Here is a 22,037-nt window from a genome sequence, read left to right on the forward strand (position 1 = left end):
AAAAAAAAATTTTTTCAGGAAGGATGAGACCTACACAAATCAGAAGGGCCTCCCCTCAGGTGGAAATTCTTGGACTCTATGGACTGGCTGAAGTCAGAATCTCCTTCCCTGGTGTTTCCCTCCCCAGCAGAACACGGAGCTCCTGCAGGGCTCCGGGCTGGGGCTGGATAAATATTTGTAGACAAAATAATTACTTATTAATGCCTATCCTACATTCCAAATTTGGCCGAGCAAATATAAGTTGTACATCCACTGGGTGCCTGAGGAAACTAAAGCTCAAGGTGTGGAAGTGACTTGCCTGAAGGTGAACAACTAGAGGGTGGGGACCTGGCTTATGAACCCAAATTCAAGGTCTTGATGACCCCAAGTCTGTTTCCCCTGCAGGATAAAAGCAGCAGATAGAAGCAATGAAAAGGCAGCTCTCTCTGCACTGAAAGCCTGGTAAAACGATTTTTTGAAAAATTAATCTCTCAGGATCCTAAGGACCCAATGGGATAATAAATACGATAGCAGTTTATCAGCTCCTAAGTGGTAAGCCAGTGATTATTAACAGAGTTCCTTCCCAGGGCTCACTGACCAGTTGAGGGATCAGGACCCTGAACATGGGATTCCTGAAACAATTCCTTATCACAATTGACGAGAATTTCCTAAGAAACCTCCCCAAAGTTTGCACAGCTACTGAGGCACACAGCCAGGGTTCAAACTCAGTTCAATGTGGCTCCAGAGCTAAGGTGTCTGCCATGTGACCACCAACTTCTCCTGGATTCCATCAGGGCCTTGATTCTTGGAGCCCAGTCTTTCTGGGAGGAATGATTGTTAGTGTCTTGTTTTTGTTCACTGAGTTCTAATATAAATATAAGGAAAGTGAATAAGTTTATTTCCAGGTATTTCTAGAAAATAAGGAGAAAATACTGAACTACGATCTCAGAAGGAAGAGGACAGAAAAGCTAATGTTAACCACACCACTGCCATGTTGCAGATCCCAAGCTGGTCCTTTACCCAAGATAAGCTCACCTTTCTGATAACAAGCAGAGTAGTAATACACCACACACACACACACACACACACACACACACACACACACACACACACACTCACACACACAGTCACACACCCTTAAAAGACAAGGGTCAAAGAGGCTAAATAACCCATCTCTGGTTACACAGCAGATAAGAACAAGAGTTAGAAATTAAAAACCAGGTCTGGGCCTTCCCTGGTGGCGCAGTGGTTGAGAGTCCACCTTTCGATGCAGGGGACACGCGTTCGTGCCCTGGTCCAGGAGGATCCCACGTGCCGCGGAGCGGCTGGGCCCATGAGCCATGGTCACTGAGCCTGCACGTCCGGAGCCTGTGCTCCACAACGGGAGAGGCCACAACAGTGAGAAGCCCGCGTACCGCAAAAAAAAAAAAAAAAAAAAACAGGTCTGTCTGACTCCAAAGTTAGTGCTCTTTCCATGACACCAAGCTGCCAGATGGCACTGCCTGAAAAACTCCAGGCACTATCCCCAGAAATGTCTGTGTCTGCTCATCGTGGGACCCATTCCTATCCCCAGAAACGTCTGTGTCTGCTCATCGTGGGACCCGTTCCTCTACCACAGTCTTCTACTGGGTGCCCTAATGCCAGGATTACCACAGATTGTGTCAACTGATCTTCTCCCTTCGATGGCAGGTACCGAACCTGAAAATAAACATTCTCTTCCTCCAGTCCTCCATCAAATTCTACTCCTAGAAGAGGTACCGTCTGACAAGCTGTATGTGTAGTGACACAATCCAATAAAAATGAAATGAAGAAAACAACTTTATTTCTCACTACGTTCATCCCCTCCTTATTTGAATTGTGAATACTCTAGTTACATCTCATACTTGGCCTGTCTAGAAACTCATTTTGTGGTGAAATATGCTCCTGTGTGACTTGTTTTTGAATCTGTCTGACTTGCTTTCAACAGCCTGGGTTAAAGAACTGGAGTGACAGGTTTTTGAGGAATTATAAAGGGTTCCTTAACTTTCTTTTTGCCACTCTTTTTCATGATAGATGCTTTACACTGTCAGGTATTTTTTTTAGGAAATAAAATATCTGCCCCAGGAACCACCTAAATCTTGCCAAGAGAAGAAAAAACTTTACTATACTGTAATATCAGGTAGTAATATGAGAAATGTATTTATGACAGAATGTCAAATGACAAAGCAGGATGTAAAACTGTATGAACAGTATAATCTCATATTATCCTGGAAAGTCAGTCCAGAAGGAAGTAAATTAGAATGCTAATAAAAGGTGTTTGTTTGTTTGTTTGTTTGTTGTTGTTGTTTTTGCGGTACGCGGGCCTCTCACTGTTGTGGCCTCTCCCGTTGCGGAGCACAGGCTCCGGACGTGCAGGCTCAGCGGCCATGGCTCACAGGCCCAGCCGCGACCGGGGCATGAACCCGTGTCCCCTGCATTGGCAGGCGGACTCTCAACCACTGCGCCACCAGGGAAGCCCAATAAGAGTTATTTTTAATTTTTAGGATTATGCATTCTTACTTTGTCTTTTCTAATTTTCAGTAATAAGCATATATAACTTCTTAAAAGTCTAATAAAATTACTAAAAAATTCATATTTTTTCATAAAGAAGTCTAAAATTATTATTTCCTTACCACCAAAATCATTATATGAGGTTATCAACTTTGACCTATATCAGGCACAAAGATTGTTCAAGAAAAGAAAAATACATACCAATCGAGCTGATGAATATAGATAGAAAAATACTAAGTAAAATATCAAATTAAATCCACAGGGTATAGAAAATAAGACATCACAAACAGAAATGAAGATCAGACAATCTATCAGTGAAATCCATGGCTTATTATTGATTTTAAACTAAAAGAGAAAATATATGTATAATCATTGAAATAAATATAGAAAAAGCATATGATAAAATTCAACATGAAAATTCAGGATTTAAAAAAAATAATTCCTATAAATGATAAATGAAGACAAACTAATAAAGAATATTTAGTAAATACTTAAATATCACACTTACAGGTAACTTAAGGCATTTCCATTAATTTAGGTAAAAGTTAAGGATACCTACTCTCTACTAGATATAATATTGACAGACCCAACCAATGGAATAAGATAAAAAAAAGAACAAGTACTTAAGGATTGAAGAGGAAGCCAGAAACTTACTTATGAGGTTATATATTGCCTCAATAGAAAATCAAAGAGGGGTTAGAGAAAGTATTAGCAAAAGAGTTTAGTAAGACTATTAAATTCAAGATTCAAGATCAATATATAAACTGCTTATTTCCTTTCAAAGTTCTACTTATTTTCACCCAGTTAGCAACATTTGTTTAATGGAATACTTACTATCCCATAGCCAAAACTAAAGAACAGGAAATGAATTAATCCTGTTACCAGCACATTCTCATTCTCTCTTCTTAACGTACGTGTGTGATTTCCTGCTGCCTTGGTCCACACAAGGGTATCAGGAAAAAAAAACTATTTGCCACTGTTGCATAATTACAAACAATTGTAAAGTCTTGCTCTGGGACAAATCAGCTGTATACTTTTTAAGATCCCCTTAGGTAAGAGAAAACAATGTGATGATTCTGATGAAGATGAGGAAGAGGAGGATGGAGTGAAAAAGGGAGAAGAGAAATAGGACAAAGAAGGGAGAGGTGGGAAAGATGGAGAAAGATGACAGGGAGTGAAGGGGATGAGAAGAAGTAAGGAGAAGAGAAGGAGGGGGAAGGGGGAAGAGGAAGAGGAACACAGGTAAACTTTGTTGAGTTTTAAACATATGCCCAGTTCTATACTGTTGTTATATTTGCCTTATTTCAATTAATCTTCCTAGTGAGCCTCTGAGCTCTGTAATATGACATCTTCATTTTATGGGAAAGGAAACGAGGCTCAGAGAGGTGAAGTGACATTCTAAGGTCACTCAGTTAGGAAGTGATATAGCCAGAAGCTGAACCCAGGTCTGTCTGCCCAGACTTTATGGTATTAGCCACTCACTAGAGGACACTCCTTGAATAGGTGCTGTGCTGATTTTAGAGCTACTAAGGACGTGAAGGTGAGGAGGAGCTAAAAAGGTCACCTTCACAGTCCCATTCCAAGTTCTCAACTAAGCCAATGCTCTGAAAAATCTGAATCCTCTTTAGAATGCTTCTGGTTTTGCATGTTAAAATTAAGAATGAAAAGATATGCACTAAGTACAATTTTTAATGCATTAAGCATTCAAGAGCACAAGTTTAGTGGAAAGGTTAAATTTGAAGCAAAAATATAACTTGTCAGTTTCCAGTGAAAAAGCATTTGAATTCTAGTACATACTGGGCTCTGCAATCTTTTTTTTTTTTTTTCCCATGTAGCAGTTCTCCCAAGACCTGTTCTCTCACACACATGCCTTCCTTCTATTATTCTTAGTCCATGATGTATAAAAAACAAGGTTTACATTAGGTTTCAGGGGATAAAATAGACTGCTTCCAAAATATTTGTGCTTCAAATCAACATCTAAAGCAAAATTTATAGTCCTTTCTGGGGTTCTGGCTGTCCAAGAGCTGCATATGTATTACATTTATGTCCCTTGCTTCCTATGGAGTATCAGACAAATGCCATCAGAAGACATGACTGGGCAGGCACAGCAACATCTCAAACAAATCACTGCCTATACAAAGCAACCAATGGCATCCTGTTTTCAGGACCATATTGACAGATTTCAAGACCTGAAAGAGAGTTGTATTAATCCTCTTCCACGCAGTTATAAAGACAGGGGAGGGAAAGAACTGAAACTACAGGGAGAAAACACACACCACACATACATACACATACACACACACACACACACACACACACAGAGCAACAAGTTGCTTACATCTAATTCCAACAAGGAGACAAACTTAATGAAAGACGTGGTCATAAAGCCATAGGAACAAATTCTCCAAAAATCGTGAACAGTGATAGAATTATTTTATTATCACACTACGCGTGCCAGTCTTCTCTACCAAATACCTATGTGCCTCCTCTGTGTCAAACACTTTCCAATTGTTGGGAGTTAAAAGGGTGAACAAGGGATCCAGCTCTGAAGGACTGTATAGTATAGCTGACAAAGGGGAAAAAAAACAGGGTGTTTCTAAGAAAGTGAGCTACTAACAAAGTGCTAATGAAACAAAACAAACAAAAGCAAATAACCCAATTTGGGGAGTAAGGAAAGGCCCTCCAGGAGGCCCCGCTAAGCTCAAATCTGAAGAATAAGTAGGAGTCTGTGTTAAGAAAAAGTGGAGAGCGGGCCTCCCTGGTGGCGCAAGTGGTTGAGAGTCCGCCTGCCGATGCAGGGGATACGGGTTCGTGCCCCGGTCTGGGAGGATCCCATATGCCGCGGAGCGGCTGGGCCCGTGAGCCATGGCCGCTGAGCCTGCGCGTCCGGAGCCTGCGCGTCCGGAGCCTGTGCTCCGCAACGGGGGAGGCCACAACAGTGAGAGGCCCGCATACCGCAAAAAAAAAAAAAAAAAAAAAAAAAAAAGAAAAAGTGGAGAGCAACAAAAGTATTTCAGGCTGAAGTGACAGTCCAGGGGTTCTCAAAGTCTGGTCTCTGGACCAACAGCATCAGCATCATCTGAGAACTTGTCATAAATGCATCTTGGGCCCCACCCCAGAGCTAGTGAACCAAAAACTCTGGGGATGAGGCTCAGCAATCTGTGTCGTAACAAGCCTTCTAGGTGATTTTTGTGTGGCTGGAGTTTGAGAATCACCGGTATATGCAAAGGTGAACTACAAGACACAGAATGCCTGGAGGGCAAACAGGGTTGGGTGGGGATGCAGTGCAGATTTGGGCAGAGATGTTGCCGGAGGGATGGGTAGAAATCAGGTCAAGAAGGGCTTTGTTTGCATATTATGAAAAGAATTTTGGATTTTACCCAGAGAATAAGGACGAGCCATTAAAATATGATACTGTGAATACAAAAAACACCAAATAATGTTGGTGATTATTTAAAAATATATGCAATCACAAAGATAGTACCAAATACCGTTCCAGAGACCAAAAAAACTCATTCCTGTACAACAGGTAGCCATTAGGAAAGGAACAGATTGAGCCCTACCTTTCTTTCTGGAGTCTTTCTTGGCGCTGGTTTTCACAGCTACTTGAAGTTCTGTCTCAGTTGACATCCTACTAAATCCTTAGTCCACTTCACACAGATCCCGGGCCTCGGCCAGGCTCATTGAGGACTCCTCTCCAAGAAAACGACTCCTCCCTTCAGAAATGACACCCCGAGCTGCACATTTCATTCACTCCTTTCGAGCGCTGCAAATCAAGGGAAGAGAACATTCAGAATAACCACCCTGGTGAAGTTAGAAATTAGGAGGGCTGGGCTTCCCTGGTGGCGCAGTGGTTGAGAGTCCGCCCACCGATGCAGGGGACACGGGTTCGTGCCCCGGTCCAGGAGGATCCCACATGCCGCAGAGCGGCTGGGGCCGTGAGCCATGGCCGCTGAGCCTGCGCGTCCGGAGCCTGTGCTCTGCAACGGGAGAGGCCACAGCAGTGAGAGGCCCACGTACGGCAAAAAAAAAAAAAAAAAAAGAAAAAGAAATTAGGAGGGCAAAAAGGAACTGTCAAACATACAAAAACAGGAAAACCTTGGTCTCCATGTATAAACTGTTCACATGGTTTCACTAAGCCATCAACAGGGTTCATACAACAAAGAGAATTAGAGGCCTTTTCCGCAAAACTCAAAATAGGCAATGCAAAACAGATCTTTAAAACTCTGGATTTTCAAGAGAAGCAAAACTCAATTCTTTATTTTCCATGTTTCTTATTGTCAAGCACTAGATGCCACCCAGAAAATACAGCACAGGCATATTTCCTGAGCAGCCCCATGGAGACATTTCCAACAACGAGGCACCCATACATCAGCCAAGCTTGACTAGAGCTTTGGCAGCTAAAGCAGATCATAGGGAAGTGACCTGTGGTCTGTCCCTCACTGGCAGGCATCAGAGGGAACGTGGAGTTGACATAAAACTGGGCTCCAAGGGTAAGGTGACAAATGGGGCTGAGAAACTTTCCAGCAAGCCCATTTTTATGTCAGCTTTTCCCGCAGCTATAAGAGCAGACAAGCATTTAACGTGGGGAGGAAAAGAAAAGGAAAGAGGCAGGCAGACACACATTTCATTCCTTCTTTCTTTAATAAATATGCCTTGCACACTACTAGGTACTATTAAGTTCAGACACTGTGCTGGGAAGAGATAATAATGATAATAATACCACTTCAATTACAGCCAGTATTTACTATACATTTACTATATACCGTGTCCTCAGCTCCTGCTTCACATACGTTATCTCATTTGATTTCATTTAAATTGAATGAATGTATTCCCAGTGTCGAGTCAACAATCTTTCCCAGGGATCGTCTCTGATAGTTATATGTGAGAGTTCAGTTGAAAATAAACATTTCAGGAGTTATCCATTTTTAAAGAATATTAAGATAAAGCTACTGGAAATGGATCTTCAAACTGTGAAGATCCGCCAATTCTTAGCTCATGCCACAGATCTAGAACTTTTCATCTGAAAAGACTGACCTTGAACGCCAGTTTCAGCTCAAAAAGAATAATGACCAAAATCTCTTGATCATGCCAATTAAAGATGGCTTAACTAGAAAAGCTAATATAAAAGCCATATAAATTGTAGTAAGGCTTAAATACGGGGAAATTCACACCTTATCCAAAGATATCTGCTTTCTTCGTTTGCTTTTAACAAACTGTTTTACAAACTAACTATTTTTTAGGAGGACATTGGCCCTGAATGAAGGTACTTAAAGTAGAGGATTTAAGGCTACAACTAAAGAAAATGGAAAATTATCTTCCTAGAATGGGGTCCACGAAACCATATGTTGAAAATGAGAACTTTTCCGGCCACTTTTGTGCCATCTATCTGCACCATGCCACTAAGCCCTCACCCCCTTCCTAACCTCTTGCCCTCAAAAGACAACATTCCGTGAGAGATGACAACTTGGTCATATAAAGAGATAATTAAATTTATTAATAATACTAGTCATTTCATTGCAACAAATATCTACTAAGAACCTACAATAGGCCAGGTGCAAGTGCTCGTTCATGTCCATAGACGTGTACTGCACAACCATGCAGGCCAAGAGTACAGAGTCAAAGCCTGATTCCTATCCTCAAAGAAATTCAGTCTAGCAGAGGTGTCAGTCATGTAGGGGACTGCAATACACATGACCAGAATGAAAACAGACCAAAAATGGGCATACTGGGTTACAAAGGAGCAAGCTTTTACCTTTGCTTGAAAGAGTCAATAAAGCTTCACAGAGAAGAAGCTCTCCACTGTCTGATTTTGAAGAATGATGCCTCTGTCACATGGATGATAAGGGAAAGGACCAATGGGTACTCAATAAATGCATGTGTCATAAATGAATAAATGGTTATCTCAGGCAGAAGGACCAGCATGTCCAAGGAGGCTTGAAATTAACAACCAAAATTAAAAAAGGACGCATTTAGTAGGGAGGTGATACACTTTCCCATCTTCTCAATTCTCCCTTGTGCTGTTACCTTTCTATGGAATTTTTCTTTTCAATTCTGCTGACATTCTCAAGGTTCAGTTCAAAGAGGTATCTTAGGCAGAAAGATTTTCTGATTCCTCCATTAAATGGAACTGTAATAGGGAAGAACAAATCTGACTCCCTACTGGATCTGTTTCTCCTACTTTAACCTTTGTACTCTATTGCTTTTGCTACAAGCTAAGAATGTTGTCTTAGCCTGAAATATACAGGATAGGCCATTCTCAAGGCTCTGACCTTTAAAGGTATAACAGTTTTCCATTCATACAGAGATAAGAAGTTGCACAACAGAGAATAACATTTGCCTTGTTGGAGGTTTACAGGAGCATGGTGACCTGAGTTACATGGATGGCTGCAAGAACAAAGAATTAAAACACCCAGAAGTTTGTAACAACCAGCCACACCCCCTCCCCTTTTAGTATAAAAGAAGCCTGAATTCTAACTCAGGGAAGATGGTTCTTTGGGACATTAGTCCACCATCTTCTTGCTCTGCTGGCTTTCCAAATAAAGTCACTATCCCTTGCCCCAGCACCTCATCTCTCAATTTACTGGCCTGTCATGCAGCGAGCAGTATGAGCTTGGACTAGGTAACAGAATCTCTCCTTACTTTGTGTTATGATCTGATTCTTGGCCAACTTTGTAGTTTGAGCCATTTACAAGCAATGTGATATTGAGGAAGCTACGCAACCCCTCTTTGCCTCAGTTTCTATACCTTTACAATGGGGATAACAGTATCAACTTCATGGAGTGGCTGTGGAAATTGTGATCACACATGTAACATGCTTGGAAGGGTGTCTGGGCACATCTCCTGGCAAGCACTTAATAAATATTAGGCCCTAATAGTTTCCTGTGTTACAAACACAGGAATACAAGATCACAACACAGCCTCATATTATTATCCTCCTTTCACAGAGAAGGAGACTAAGGCAGGTTAAGTCTGCTTTCTAAGGACCAATTGTAGGAAATGGTAGAAGCTAAGCTATTTCCATGATGCTGGTCTTGCACACAGTAGGTACCTAATCCATAAACACCTAAATGAACTGAAATATGGGTTTTACACCATTTCAAGCACTCTTAAAGTCGATGTATAAAACTGGATTGGATTTGGGCCATTTTCTTTCCTTCGACTTTGTAAGCCACAATACAGAACCTCTCCCTATTCTGTGGGCATCTTCAGTGTCATTTGTTTGACAAAACGTGATTGTGTTCAAGTGTTATAAGCATTACTTGTGAATTCCTGAAGTACATCCCCATATCAATAAAGAAAGGAAACCAGCATCATCTCTAATAAAAACTTGCATAAGGAAGCTACAGTACAGAAAGAACACTCCACAGCCAGGACCCTGGCATCCCCTTTAATTTTCCAAAAGCCAGAGGTTGAGCAAATACTGTGAAGTAGCTCCAAATTATTTAGGAAATTCGTTTCTTTGTAATTAAGGAGATTAAAGTCCTCTAGGGCCAGAAACCATGTGACAACTCAAATCATTTTTCCCCAGTAAAAGCTGTGAAACCCTATCAGTTAAATTCAGGCTTGCCTAGAATTCTGAAATGCTTCAATAATGTTTCTTTGCTCCACACAATCTGCAGTAATTTAATATTCCTGAAGTGTGTCAGGTTTTTTATAATGAGCTCTTCAAATCTAAAAGTGAATTATGTAACATTCCACTACAGACATTCTGTCTACTGAACTGCTTCTAAATGTAAAATCCCATGTTCAGTGATGGGGGGGTAGGGAGTGGGGGAGGGGCAAAAACACCAAACCACAAAGCAGAGAAAACAGATAGGCCTTTTCGTTTTTAAACAAAGCACAAAGGTTTGAGCAGCTACAACAGAACAGATGCACGGTAAAACACCTACTATAACGCACATTTGTGTTCTCTCTCCTCCCCACCCACGCTCAGACGATCCTATGGTAAAATAGCTAATGTTTATGAAGGCCCATTATTTGCCAGGTACTATACTATGAACTTTTCACATATTACCTTAGCCAATCCTTCAGTCACTTCAAGAGTTAGATATTATTATTATGTTCATTTGACAAATGAGGAAAGGGAGGCACAAGCCAGTTTTGTAGCTCGTTCATGGTCACGTGGCTAGTAGGCAGCCCAGCACAAGGCAGGGTACAAGCCTCTCTTCTCCCCAACTTCACTCACAATCCCCCTGGAGGTCCATTAGCTGGGGAATGGATAAACAAAATGTAGTGTAACCATACAATGGAATATTATTCAACCATAAAATGGAATGAAGGATTGATACATGCTACAAGGTGGATGAACCTGGCAAACAACATGCCAAGTGAAAGAAATTAAACACAAAAGGTCACTTAGTGTGTGATTCCATTTACCTCCAAAATACCCAAAATAAATAAGTCCAGAGAGATAGAAAGCAGATCAGTGGTTGTCAGGTGCTGGGGGAAGCCAGGGAGGGGGGAACGACTCTTTAATGGTTACAGGGTCTCCTCTGGAGGAGATGAAAATGTTTTGGAACTAGATGGTGGTGATGGTTGAACAACATCATGAATATAATAAATGCCACTGAATTATACATATTAAAATGGTTAATTTTATGTTATGTGAATTTCACCTCAATTTTAAAAAGAAAAAACAAAAAGTCAAAAACAACTCTCCCAGCCAGGTGCCACACCCTGATTTAAGCCTCGTGTGATATGCTAAGGACACTGAAATTCCAGGCTAAAGGGACAATCCAGCCTTAACAACCAGATGAAGAGGTAGACTTCCCAGAAACAGGACTTTGGGTTTCAGTGGCAGCAATTTTATGGATTAAAAATTGTATGTGCTACTACCTGATGTTTCGTACTTTAGGGCATCTTATTCGGCTTCATTCAAACTACAAAGCACTGAAAACAGGCCATTTATCAACAAGGCAAAAAGGTTTGCAATAGTACAGACCAGGGGTCTTAGTTTCCACGTCAGTAAAATAGGAAGACCACCACCAAGTGTGTAAGATTTGGAAGATCAATGAAATTTGGGCACTTAGGAAGCCTAGCTCAATCTACAGCATGCTAGTTTCACGTAAGAAAGGAGGAGACTTAACTGCTTATCTTTACAAAAAGAAACAGGACAAACACACCAGAAAACAATGAAGCTGTTTTTCTACATGGGGAGATACTGGGTCGTAGAATGATGGATGGACCAGGTAAAAGGACAAGGCAGAGGGTGATACTTCTCAGAGTATAGCTTTTTGTTTAATTCCCAAATTTGGAAGCCTATTAATGCTCTACATATCTGAAGAAAGAAAAATTAAGTTAACAGGGATAGGAAGTGGGGGAAATGTTAAAACTGCAAGTGGATGGAAACAAATGAATCCAATTGTATTTCAGAGGAGCATCATAAGCACAATCACTGAAAGGGTGGGAGAAAAAGAACTAATATGAATAGCTTAGGAACACAATTTGACTGTTTACACTCGGTCTTGAACAGGATTGGGGCAGGGAGAGCTAAAAACAAACCTCAAACTCCTTTTAGTAGACTTTTTTGGGTAGTGCTATGGGCAAAGCAATTATAAAACTATTTTAGATGTATTATAAGATTAGACAAGGAAGTAAATTCTTTAATGTTCTTGGGAGCCAAGATTCTCACAGTATTTAAGAAGAGACATTAAAATATGCAAAGGGGGAGGACAGGAAAGAGAATTGTGGGAGAGACTGGAAATTGGAGATTTCAGGGTAAATTCGTAGTTTATAAAATATACATGCATCTGTATATGAGTATGTATATACATGTGTTTATATGCATATGACTTCCCAGCCCTGTCCACTGAACAGGTCAAGGAGCAAAGATAACCCAATGACAACCTGACACCTAAATACCTAGATTTTGGTTTCTACTACCACACCTCAGTAAAAGGACGCAGGGTTTCTTGGAGAAGTGGGTGATTCCAGAGCTGGGGCATGGCAGGTATAAGATGAGCCCGACGTATCTTGTTGTTCCAGAAAGTAATGAAGTACTCAAAACCAGCACCATTGATAGGGGCATGTCACAAAGATACAGACGCCATCTTGGAGGAGCTCTCACTGTCCAATTCTGAAACAGCTTAAACACCAATATAATTTAAGGAAGGTAAATAAATAATAAGCCACTGAAAAAATGGGAACGCATACTGAAAACAGACAGATAAACAAGTGGGGGAAGAAGGGAAGGCTGTCTTGTTGACAGTACAACAGATACTATCTGGTAAATACAGAGGAAGTGCTAGAGTATAAAATCACATTTTACAGCCATCAGAGTAAAGCTTAGCCAGACAAGAATCATCAATAAATGCTAAATCCAGGGAAATTTCTCGATGAGAAGTGAGCCGTTTGTAGGTCTTAAAGTGTCTTCTCACTTGCTATTTGTAGTTACAAGGGGAAAATCTGTGATCATACGATGGAGACATTGAACAACGCCTCAATTAGGTTATCAAAATTAACATTAACAAAGACGAGCAAATGGATATCCGGTGATACACCAAGAAGACCACATCATTATCATGCAGCATCCTAGCCAGGAATCTAATCAGAACATGCATATAAAAATGCGGAGAAAGTCTATTCTTCAAAAATGGCATGATCAAAGACAAAGACAGGCTGTGGAAATACTTTAGATTAAAAGAAACAAAACAGGGCTTCCCTGGTGGTGCAGTGGTTGAGAGTCGGCCTGCCGGGCTTCCCCGGTGGCACAGTGGTTGAGAGTCCACCTGCCGATGCGGGGGACGCGGGTTTGCGCCCTGGTCCAGGAAGATCCCACATGCCGCAGAGCGGCTGGGCCCGTGAGCCATGGCCACTGAGTCTGCGCGTCCGGAGCCTGTGCTCCGCAACAGGAGAGGTCACAACAGTGAGAGGCCCGCATACCGTAAAAAAAAAAAAACAGGTCCAACAACTAAATGCAATGCTTGTACCAGATCCTCCTTTACTAGAGAGAAAAGAAATGCTACAAAAGAAATTAGTGAACCAACTGACAAATTTGAATATGGATGGCAAATTAGGTAAAAATATTATTTCAAAGTTAAATTTATTTGATAACTTTCCTATGGCTATGTAAGAGAAAATACCTATTCTTAGGGACTACACACCAAATACTTAGGTATAAAGGGCTAAGCTACATGCAACATTCAAATGATTCAGGAAAAACAAATCATATACACATATATATGTACATGTAGCATATGTATGTGTGTATCCATGCATATACACAGAGAGAGAGAACACACAAATGATAAAGCAAATGTGATAAAAGAGTAACAATAGGTGAATCTAAGTAAAAGGCATAGAGTATTTTTTGTATATTCTTATTCTTTTACTTTTTTCTGTAATTGTGAAATTATTTCCAAATTTAACAAAAAAAAATTTTTAAAGCCTAGCTCAGACCCTAACACACACAGGGATGCAACAAAGCCAATTCTGGTCTCACTTTTCTTTTAAAAAATTCAGACCCATTGCAGCTCCCTAGATGGCATGCTTTCTAATTCCCAAGGCTACCTGAGTTTAAAATCAGTTTATGGCTGTCAGTTCTTATTATAGTTTCCAACTTTATCCTGTATCTCCCCAGAATGCTTGACTTGACACAAGTCGCTGGACCAACGTTGTTTCTTTCGAGCAGGTATGTTTCTTACTGAACTCTTGACTTCCCCTCCAGACTCTGCCTCCATGCCAGGAATTGCCCCCCAACGCTGTCCCAAGACTTTTCACCTACTGGCCCCAAAGATCACTGCAAACTCCTTTAATTACATAGCCAAAGTCGGCCTTCGTTGGACCATCTCCCTCTGCATCCCTGGGACTATGACTTTGACCTGTCAACCTTTTTTTCCATTTTTTTTTTTAATATGTCAAGGGCTAACTGATCTGATCTAGCCCATTTGGGAACTGCCTAAAATTTGCTCATTCTGTACATTTGTTCTTTTCAGGAACAAGAAAAAAGGAAACAGAAAGGTTTCGCTAGAGCCCAATGGCAACACTTACTTAATTCTGCCAAGGGTGTCAGAAGTGCAAGCGCTACAGAAACTTTACCAGAATGATATCTGAAGATACTACATCTCTCTCTCTACTGTTAAAATACCAACATCCTCACAGCAAATGTAGAGCCATCACTTGCTCTGACCAAACCCTTCCAGAATAATACTATATTGATAGAACATATCTCTGGCTTTAAAACCTTTCTAAAGGCCACAAAGTTGACAGATTAACAACCTCACTACAGACCCAATCAAAACTGTTTTGCCACAATTGTGTGTTTCAAGAAAGGAAAGAAAAATCACAGAAGAAGGAGACATCTCTTGGCCTGAGAGCTCACATTCATTGTGCTGCTCGTCGGTTATGTCCACTTGACATTATGAAAAAAATAATAGCCAGGACATGGAAGCAACCTAAATGTCCATCAACAGATGAATGGATAAAGAAGATGTGGCACATATATACAATGGAATATTACTCAGCCATAAAAAGAAGCAAAATTGAGTTATTTGTAGTGCGGTGGATGGACCTAGAGTCTGTCATACAGAGTGAAGTAAGTCTGAAAAAGAAAAACAAATACCGTATGCTAACACATATATATGGAATCTAAGAGAAAAAAAAAAAGGTCATGAAGAACCTAGGGGTAAGACAGGGACCTACTAGAGCATGGACTTGAGGATATGGGGAGGGGGAAGGGTAAGCTGTGACAAAGTGAGAGAGTGGCGTGGACATATATACACTACCAAACGTAAAATAAATAGCTAGTGGGAAGTAGCCACATAGCACAGGGAGATCAGCTAGGTGGTTTTTGACCACCTAGAGAGGTGGGATAGGGAGGATGTGAGGGAGGGAGATGCAAGAGGGAAGACATATGGGAACACATGTATATGTATAACTGATTCACTTTGTTATAAAGCAGAAACTAACACACCATTGTAAAGCAATTATACTCCAATAAAGATGTTAAAAAAAAAAAAACCTACATGGTCCATCAGTTTACTTATCTATAAAATGGGATAACGCTGGCTATAATTGATTTGATTAAATGAACAGGAATAAATGAAAGCTATGTGAAAGTACTCTGGGGAAAATAAAATGCTACACTCCAGAAGGCAGGCACTGTTATTACTCAGGTATCTGTCAGCCTTCAGCAAGGTGATAATAGGAGTAACAGAATGTGTTTCTTTAATCAAACTCAAAGCTCACAAAAGTCAGAACCAGATTTCAGCAATATTAAAGGAATTTATGTGACAGCAGCATGGCATACTTAGGAACATTTCATTTAACTAATGGATCACACAGTTTCACTGAGTATTTATTGCACCATGAAAATTCATTACATAAACTAATAGAGTATCAGAAAAAAATGTGTATAAGCTTAAAATAATTCCATTAGCGTTTTCAGTACTTGGGGCTCCACTTCTACCCAACGTTCTAAAATCTTCACCTCTGATGTTACAAAACTGTGTCAGTAAATGGCAGAACCTAAAGCAATAAGCTGAGGAGCTGGGTTGGAATCATGCCTCACTCTCCCACTGACTGCTTAAGTAACTTTAGGCACTCGAGCTACTAAACCAGTCTGAGCCTCAACTTCATCTATAAAACGGGCATCCTGTAGTCCCTACTGAAGAAAATCCACTGGAGTGAAAACATCAACCTCTGTAATATCTATTTAAAAACTAAAAAAATCAGAGATAGTTTATTACTTTAACATACAGATTCACAGTAGCACATGTATATAAATTTTTTAACATCTTTATTGGAGTATAATTGCTTTACAATGGTGTGTTAGTTTCTGCTTTATAACAAAGTGAATCAGTTATACATATACATATGTTCCCATATCTCTTCCCTCTTGCATCTCTCTTCCTCCTACCCTCCCTATCCCACCCCTCTAGGTGGTCACAAACCACCGAGCTGATCTCCTTGTGCTATGCGGCTGCTTCCCACTAGCTATTTTACGTTTGGTAGTGTATATATGACCATGCCACTCTCTCACTTTGTCACAGCTTACCCTTCCCCCTCCCCATATCCTCAAGTCCATTCTCTAGTAGGTCTGTGTCTTTATTCCTGTCTTACCCCTAGGTTCTTCATGACATTTTTTTTTCTTAGATTCCATATATATGTGTTAGCATATGGTATTTGTTTTTCTCTTTCAGACTTACTTCACTCTGTATGACGGACTCTAGGTCCATCCACCTCACTACAAATATCTCAATTTCGTTTCTTTTTATGGCTGAGTAATATCCCATTGTATATATGTGCCACATCTTCTTTATCCATTCATCCGATGATGGACACTTAGGTTGCTTCCATGTCCTGGCTATTGTGAATAGAGCTGCAATGAACATTCTGGTACATGACTCTTTTTGAATTATGGTTTTCTCAGGGTATATACCCAGTAGTGGGATTGCTGGTTCGTATGGTAGTTCTATTTGTAGTTTTTTAAGGCACCTCCACATTGTTCTCCACAGTGGCTGTATCAATTTACATTCCCACCAACAGTGCAAGAGGGTTCCCTTTTCTCCACACCCTCTCCAGCATTTATTGTTTCTAGATTTTTTTTTTTTTAAAGAAGATGTTGGGGGTAGGAGTTTATTAATTTATTTATTTCCGCTGTGTTGGGTCTTCGTTTCTGTGCGAGGGCTTTCTCTAGCTGTGGCAAGCGGGGACCACTCTTCATCGCAGTGCGCGGGCCTCTCACTACCGCGGCCTCTCGTTGTGGAGCACAGGCTCCAGACGCGCAGGCTCAGTAGTTGTGGCTCACGGGCCTAGTTGCTCCGCGGCATGTGGGATCTTCCCAGCCCAGGGCTCGAACCCGTGTCCCCTGCATTAGCAGGCAGATTCTCAACCACTGTGCCACCAGGGAAGCCCCCTGTTTCTAGATTTTTTGATGATGGCCATTCTGACTGGTGTGAGATGATATTTCATTGTAGTTTTGATTTGCATTTCTCTAATGATCAATGATGTTGAACATTCTTTCATGTGTTTGTTGGCAATCTGTATATCTTCTTTGGAGAAATGTCTATTTAGGTCTTCTACCCATTTTTGGATTGGGTTGTTTGTTTTTTTGTTATTGAGCTGCATGAGCTGCTTGTAAATCTTGGAGATTTATCATTTGTCAGTTGCTTCATTTGCAAATATTTTCTCCCATTCTGAGGGTTGTCTTTTGGTCTTGTTTATGGTTTCCTTTGCTGTGCAAAAGCTTTTAAGTTTCATTAGGTCCCATTCGTTTATTTTTGCTTTTATTTCCATTTCTCTAGGAGGTGGGTCAAAAAGGTTCTTCCTGTGATTTATGTCATAGAGTGTTCTGCCTATGTTTTCCTCTAAGGTTTGATAGTTTCTGGCCTTACGTTTAGGTCTTTAATCCATTTTGAGTTTATTTCTGTGTATGGTGTTAGGGAGTGTTCTAATTTCATACTTTTACATGTCCCTGTCCAGTTTTCCCAGCACCACTTATTGAAGAGGCCGTCTTTTCTCCACTGTATATTCTTGCCTCCTTTATCAAAGATAAGGTGACCATGTGTGCATGGGTTTATCTCTGGGCTTTCTATCCTGTTCCATTGATCTATATTTCTGTTTTTGTGCCAGTACCATACTGTCTTGATGACTGTAGCTTTGTAGTATAGTCTGAAGTCAGGAAGCCTGATTCCTCCAGCTCCATTTTTCATTCTCAAGATTGCTTTGGCTATTCCAGGTCTTTTGTGTTTCCATACAAATATGTATATAAATTTATATCTAAAAATTCATACGCTGCTGCTAGGTGCAAACTTCAAATATGATGTGTCAGTTGGTGGTGACTACTAGCAGGTGACAGGCGGCCACCGCAGGGATTGAACAGGGCAGCGGCTGATATATTTCAGGTTCTTTAAAGATGATGGTAACCCAGCAATCACCCCAGTGCTGGAAACCAGTGATACTGGGGGTCCAACTGGGAGACTGCTTGCAACAACGGAGCTACTGAGTTTGGAAGCTTATGCTCTTCAAGTTTTCTTTCCAAAGATGTCCTAGATAAATGTATTTGCAGGAAGAAATAGTAAAAAAGCAAATATCCCCAACCCCTTCAGCACACAGCTGTTAAATTACAGATTCTGTAAACAAAATCAATTCTACATACATTTCTAAGCACCTACTCTGTACACAGGAGACACTGGGCTACATGGGGGAGGTCCAGAGAGAGACGAATCAAGGCCTGGTGGCTGTGACACTTTCCCAAGGATGGGGGCTGGCCTCAGGTGGCCTTCTTACCTGTTCCCCAGCACTAGTCCTAAAATGGCACCTCCCTCATCACCTGGCTTTTTAGCCGATGCCTGTCCTCATTTTAACCCCACTAGCCACAGGACAAGGCGGGGCACGCTGTCTGTTTGCTCTTGGAGACTGAACGCCCTCTGCTCTCATCCCAGTTCCCTCCACGATGTGGCTGAGTAACCTGGAACTGTTGCTATTCCCTGGGGTCTTGCAGGAAGAAAAGACAAGTCTTTAATGAGGCCCTCCCAGTGAAGGGGATTTTAAATAAACAAGCATCCCATTTGGCAGCTTCACCTGCCGATTGACCTAAAATATATACCGCCATTATTGACTCTCCTTTCCACACGCTGCATTTCATTATCTTCAAAGGTGACAGTGGGAAAGAGAACCACCCAGGCCAATATCTGTCAGTGGCAAGCTGGGCGAGTAAGCAACAGATGTCCCCAAGCTGCCTGGTTCCCAGGGTGGCCCTGGGTGGCGGCTCATCCCAAGGAGGTCCACATCCCAGTGCCTGTCCTGATCACAGTGGGCACCTGCAACAGCCCTTCCTCTTGGTCCCACTCGAGGGAGGTCTTGACCCAGATGCCACCCTCTCCCTGCCCAGAGAGCCAGGAGACAGGCATGCTCTCTCCCATCACTGACATCCCATTTTAATTCTTCTCTCTCTTCTCAAACATCAAAATTTTTTCCACCTTCCTTTGGAAAAAAATAAAAAGCCCATCAACTTCCTTTGCTTCGCTAATGATTTGCTAGTCCAATCTCAATTACTGTAAAATGGGATACACAGATAGCTCAAATTTCCTCCACAAAAGGATCTGCACTTGACGGGAAGCAACCTAATTTCCACAATTATCTCCCTCACAAAATCCATCCCTAACAGTGATAGCCACGGGGCTGTTTTGCTCAAGCTGTAAATGGGGATAGATGCTTGGACAAAGGAGCTCCTCTTTCCCTGTTGTTTCCTGATTTGTGAATGTATTGATTTGAACCTTCTCACGGAAACCTAAAAATTCCATCACACTCGGCAAATACTGAGCAAATCGCCAACATGGAAAGCTGTCGCCTCTCCATGAAATGCCCTCCTCACTGTTACACCCTGCAAATGTCTTCGACTCTAAGTTCAAGCTCCCCTTCATGGGGAAGGCTTCCCTGACCATGTGCACGCTTCGCCTGGAGCACCGTCCTTTAGTGATGAGTAATGCAGGGCAGAGGCTCCCAAGCCTGTCTGCACATTGGAATCACCTGAGGATCTGGAACGACTACTGACTCTTGGCTCTCACCCTGGGATTCTCATTTAACTGATCTGAGCTGCCACCTGGGCACTGGGATGCTTAAAATCTCCTCAGGTGATCCGAATATGCAGTAACATATACAGGAAACAGGTATAAAGGTAAAGGGAATTCACATGTGATTTCAGGGCCGGCATGACCCCACTCCCTGGTCCCCCACGACTGGGCCTGTTATTGAATTCCCCTGAGCCTGAACACGTCCACTGCAAAATACCGCGGCTCTGAGAATAGGCACCAGATGTGGCGAGTTTATTAAATGACATAATCTATTTAAGGTACTTATCACATAGTGTTAAGTGCTGGGGACAGTCAGGAAAATGCCCCCCTCCCCACCAAGATGCCTATGCCCTAATCATTGGAATATGATTTAGACAATTTAGATCATGAGAATCTGGACTTTTGAACTGATGACATCACAGAGAGACCTTGCCTGTATTCTGCATTTGGGCTGGATGTGAATCTTTGGGGGCCAGAGGTGGACTGGAATAGACAGAATAATGCCCCGCCCCCAAAATGTCCACTCCCTAATCTGTCCCAGCTGACTGCACCAGAAGTCCACTCCTTACCCAAGGACAATTCACTGGCTGACCAGAGCCACAACTTGGCCTGGTAGGAAGGGTTAGATCCAGACTGGATATATGAGAAGACAGGCATATTCTCTCTCTCAAGAATCTGAACTCATTAATACAGATTCTGTCCAGGAGTAACGGGGCCAGAAGTGAAAAGATGCACAAGCTCTGAGGCAGCAAGGGGTTGACTGAGCAGAAGTTATGACTCAGTGAAGTGAAGGCTGGCAGAAGCCACCAGGCAGAGAAATACATATACAATTAGGGAGTGAACAATGTCCTGTGCAATGTGAACAAGAAGATGCCCTGGTCCCTGAGAGACATCCAGGATCCTTCCTGTTATGAAATCATACCCCGGTCTCTGGGACACCAGGCTGTACGGCTATTCTGAGATTCTAGAGACAGTCCTCCTGCAGAAAGTCCTCCTGCAGAAATTCCTGCTGTGCGTGGCCTTACAATGCCACACCCCTTCTTCCTGGGGTGGGGTTTGGAAGGGGGGGGCTGTAAAAAATAGCCTGAGGCTCACTCTGGTGTACTTATATGTACCTCTCATCTGAACCCTTAACTACATCACTCTTCACATCTTGCAGCTGGCAAAGTCACAAGATCATGAATAGCACCGTCTCACAGACTGGCCTTGGGTTTTCAAATCATGGCTCCACTAAGTACCAGTTATGTAAGCTTTGGCAAGTCCCTTGAAGTCTTTGGGTCTCCAAGCCCACCTCTGTGAAGCTGGGAAGTTGGTACCTTGCCCCTAATGGTTGCTGAGTAGCATAAATACGATGATATATGCAAATTGCCTGGTGCTACAGGAGAGATTCATTCCATATTGTTTGCCTTCCCTTCCCTCTATTTCATCTGCATATCATTCTTAGGAAGGAAAAGGGAGAAATTTCCGATATTTATTTCCTATACCATATACATTAGTTTTTCGATACATAGGCGTCAAAATGAAGCAGGAAACAATTACTAAGAACGATTTCTGCTGTGATATGAAGTCTGATATGTTAACCTGACTTTCAGGCTCTAGTCCAGCACATCTCCCCAGACTCACAGCTCAGTCCACCCCCCTCACAGGAAATACACACTATGGCCACACTAGGCTGGTCGTAGACACCAGAGCACACCTTGGTGACCCAATGCCACACCTCCTCACCTAATCAAACTCAGCCCACTCTTTGAGGTCCCATCTGGAAACAGATGACAAACTCAAAATAGTATTATTGCCAAGATTCATACAGAGATTATGTACCCAAGGGTGGGCTGTGTTGAACGGAAACCCTGAAGGACAGGCCAGGGTCCCAGGGCTACAATAGCAGAACTGTTACCTCTCCTAGGCTTGAAGGGGTGAGAGAAGGGATGGGCGACTGCAACTGAGAGGGGACCCGGTAGAAAAAGTTGCCTTAAAAGGAGCGGTGACCTTCAGTCTAGGATACAGCAAGCC

At 41.9% G+C, this 22,037-nt stretch overlaps 1 protein-coding gene across 2 annotated transcripts in view; it reads right to left on the reverse strand.

Annotated features, from left to right (window-relative positions):
* Positions 1-22,037, reverse strand: part of DAB1 (DAB adaptor protein 1) — a 439,870-nt gene that overhangs the window by 290,663 nt on the left and 127,170 nt on the right. For both annotated transcript variants that reach the window (XM_060084077.1, XM_060084067.1), the window contains exon 2: positions 6,072-6,274. In XM_060084077.1, the coding sequence (XP_059940060.1) occupies positions 6,072-6,138 (67 nt within the window). In that variant the 5' untranslated portion in view covers positions 6,139-6,274. The remainder of the gene's footprint in view (positions 1-6,071; positions 6,275-22,037) is intronic.

Source organism: Mesoplodon densirostris, chromosome 2 (assembly GCF_025265405.1).
Source record: "Mesoplodon densirostris isolate mMesDen1 chromosome 2, mMesDen1 primary haplotype, whole genome shotgun sequence".
NCBI classification, from domain to species: Eukaryota; Metazoa; Chordata; class Mammalia; order Artiodactyla; family Ziphiidae; genus Mesoplodon; species Mesoplodon densirostris.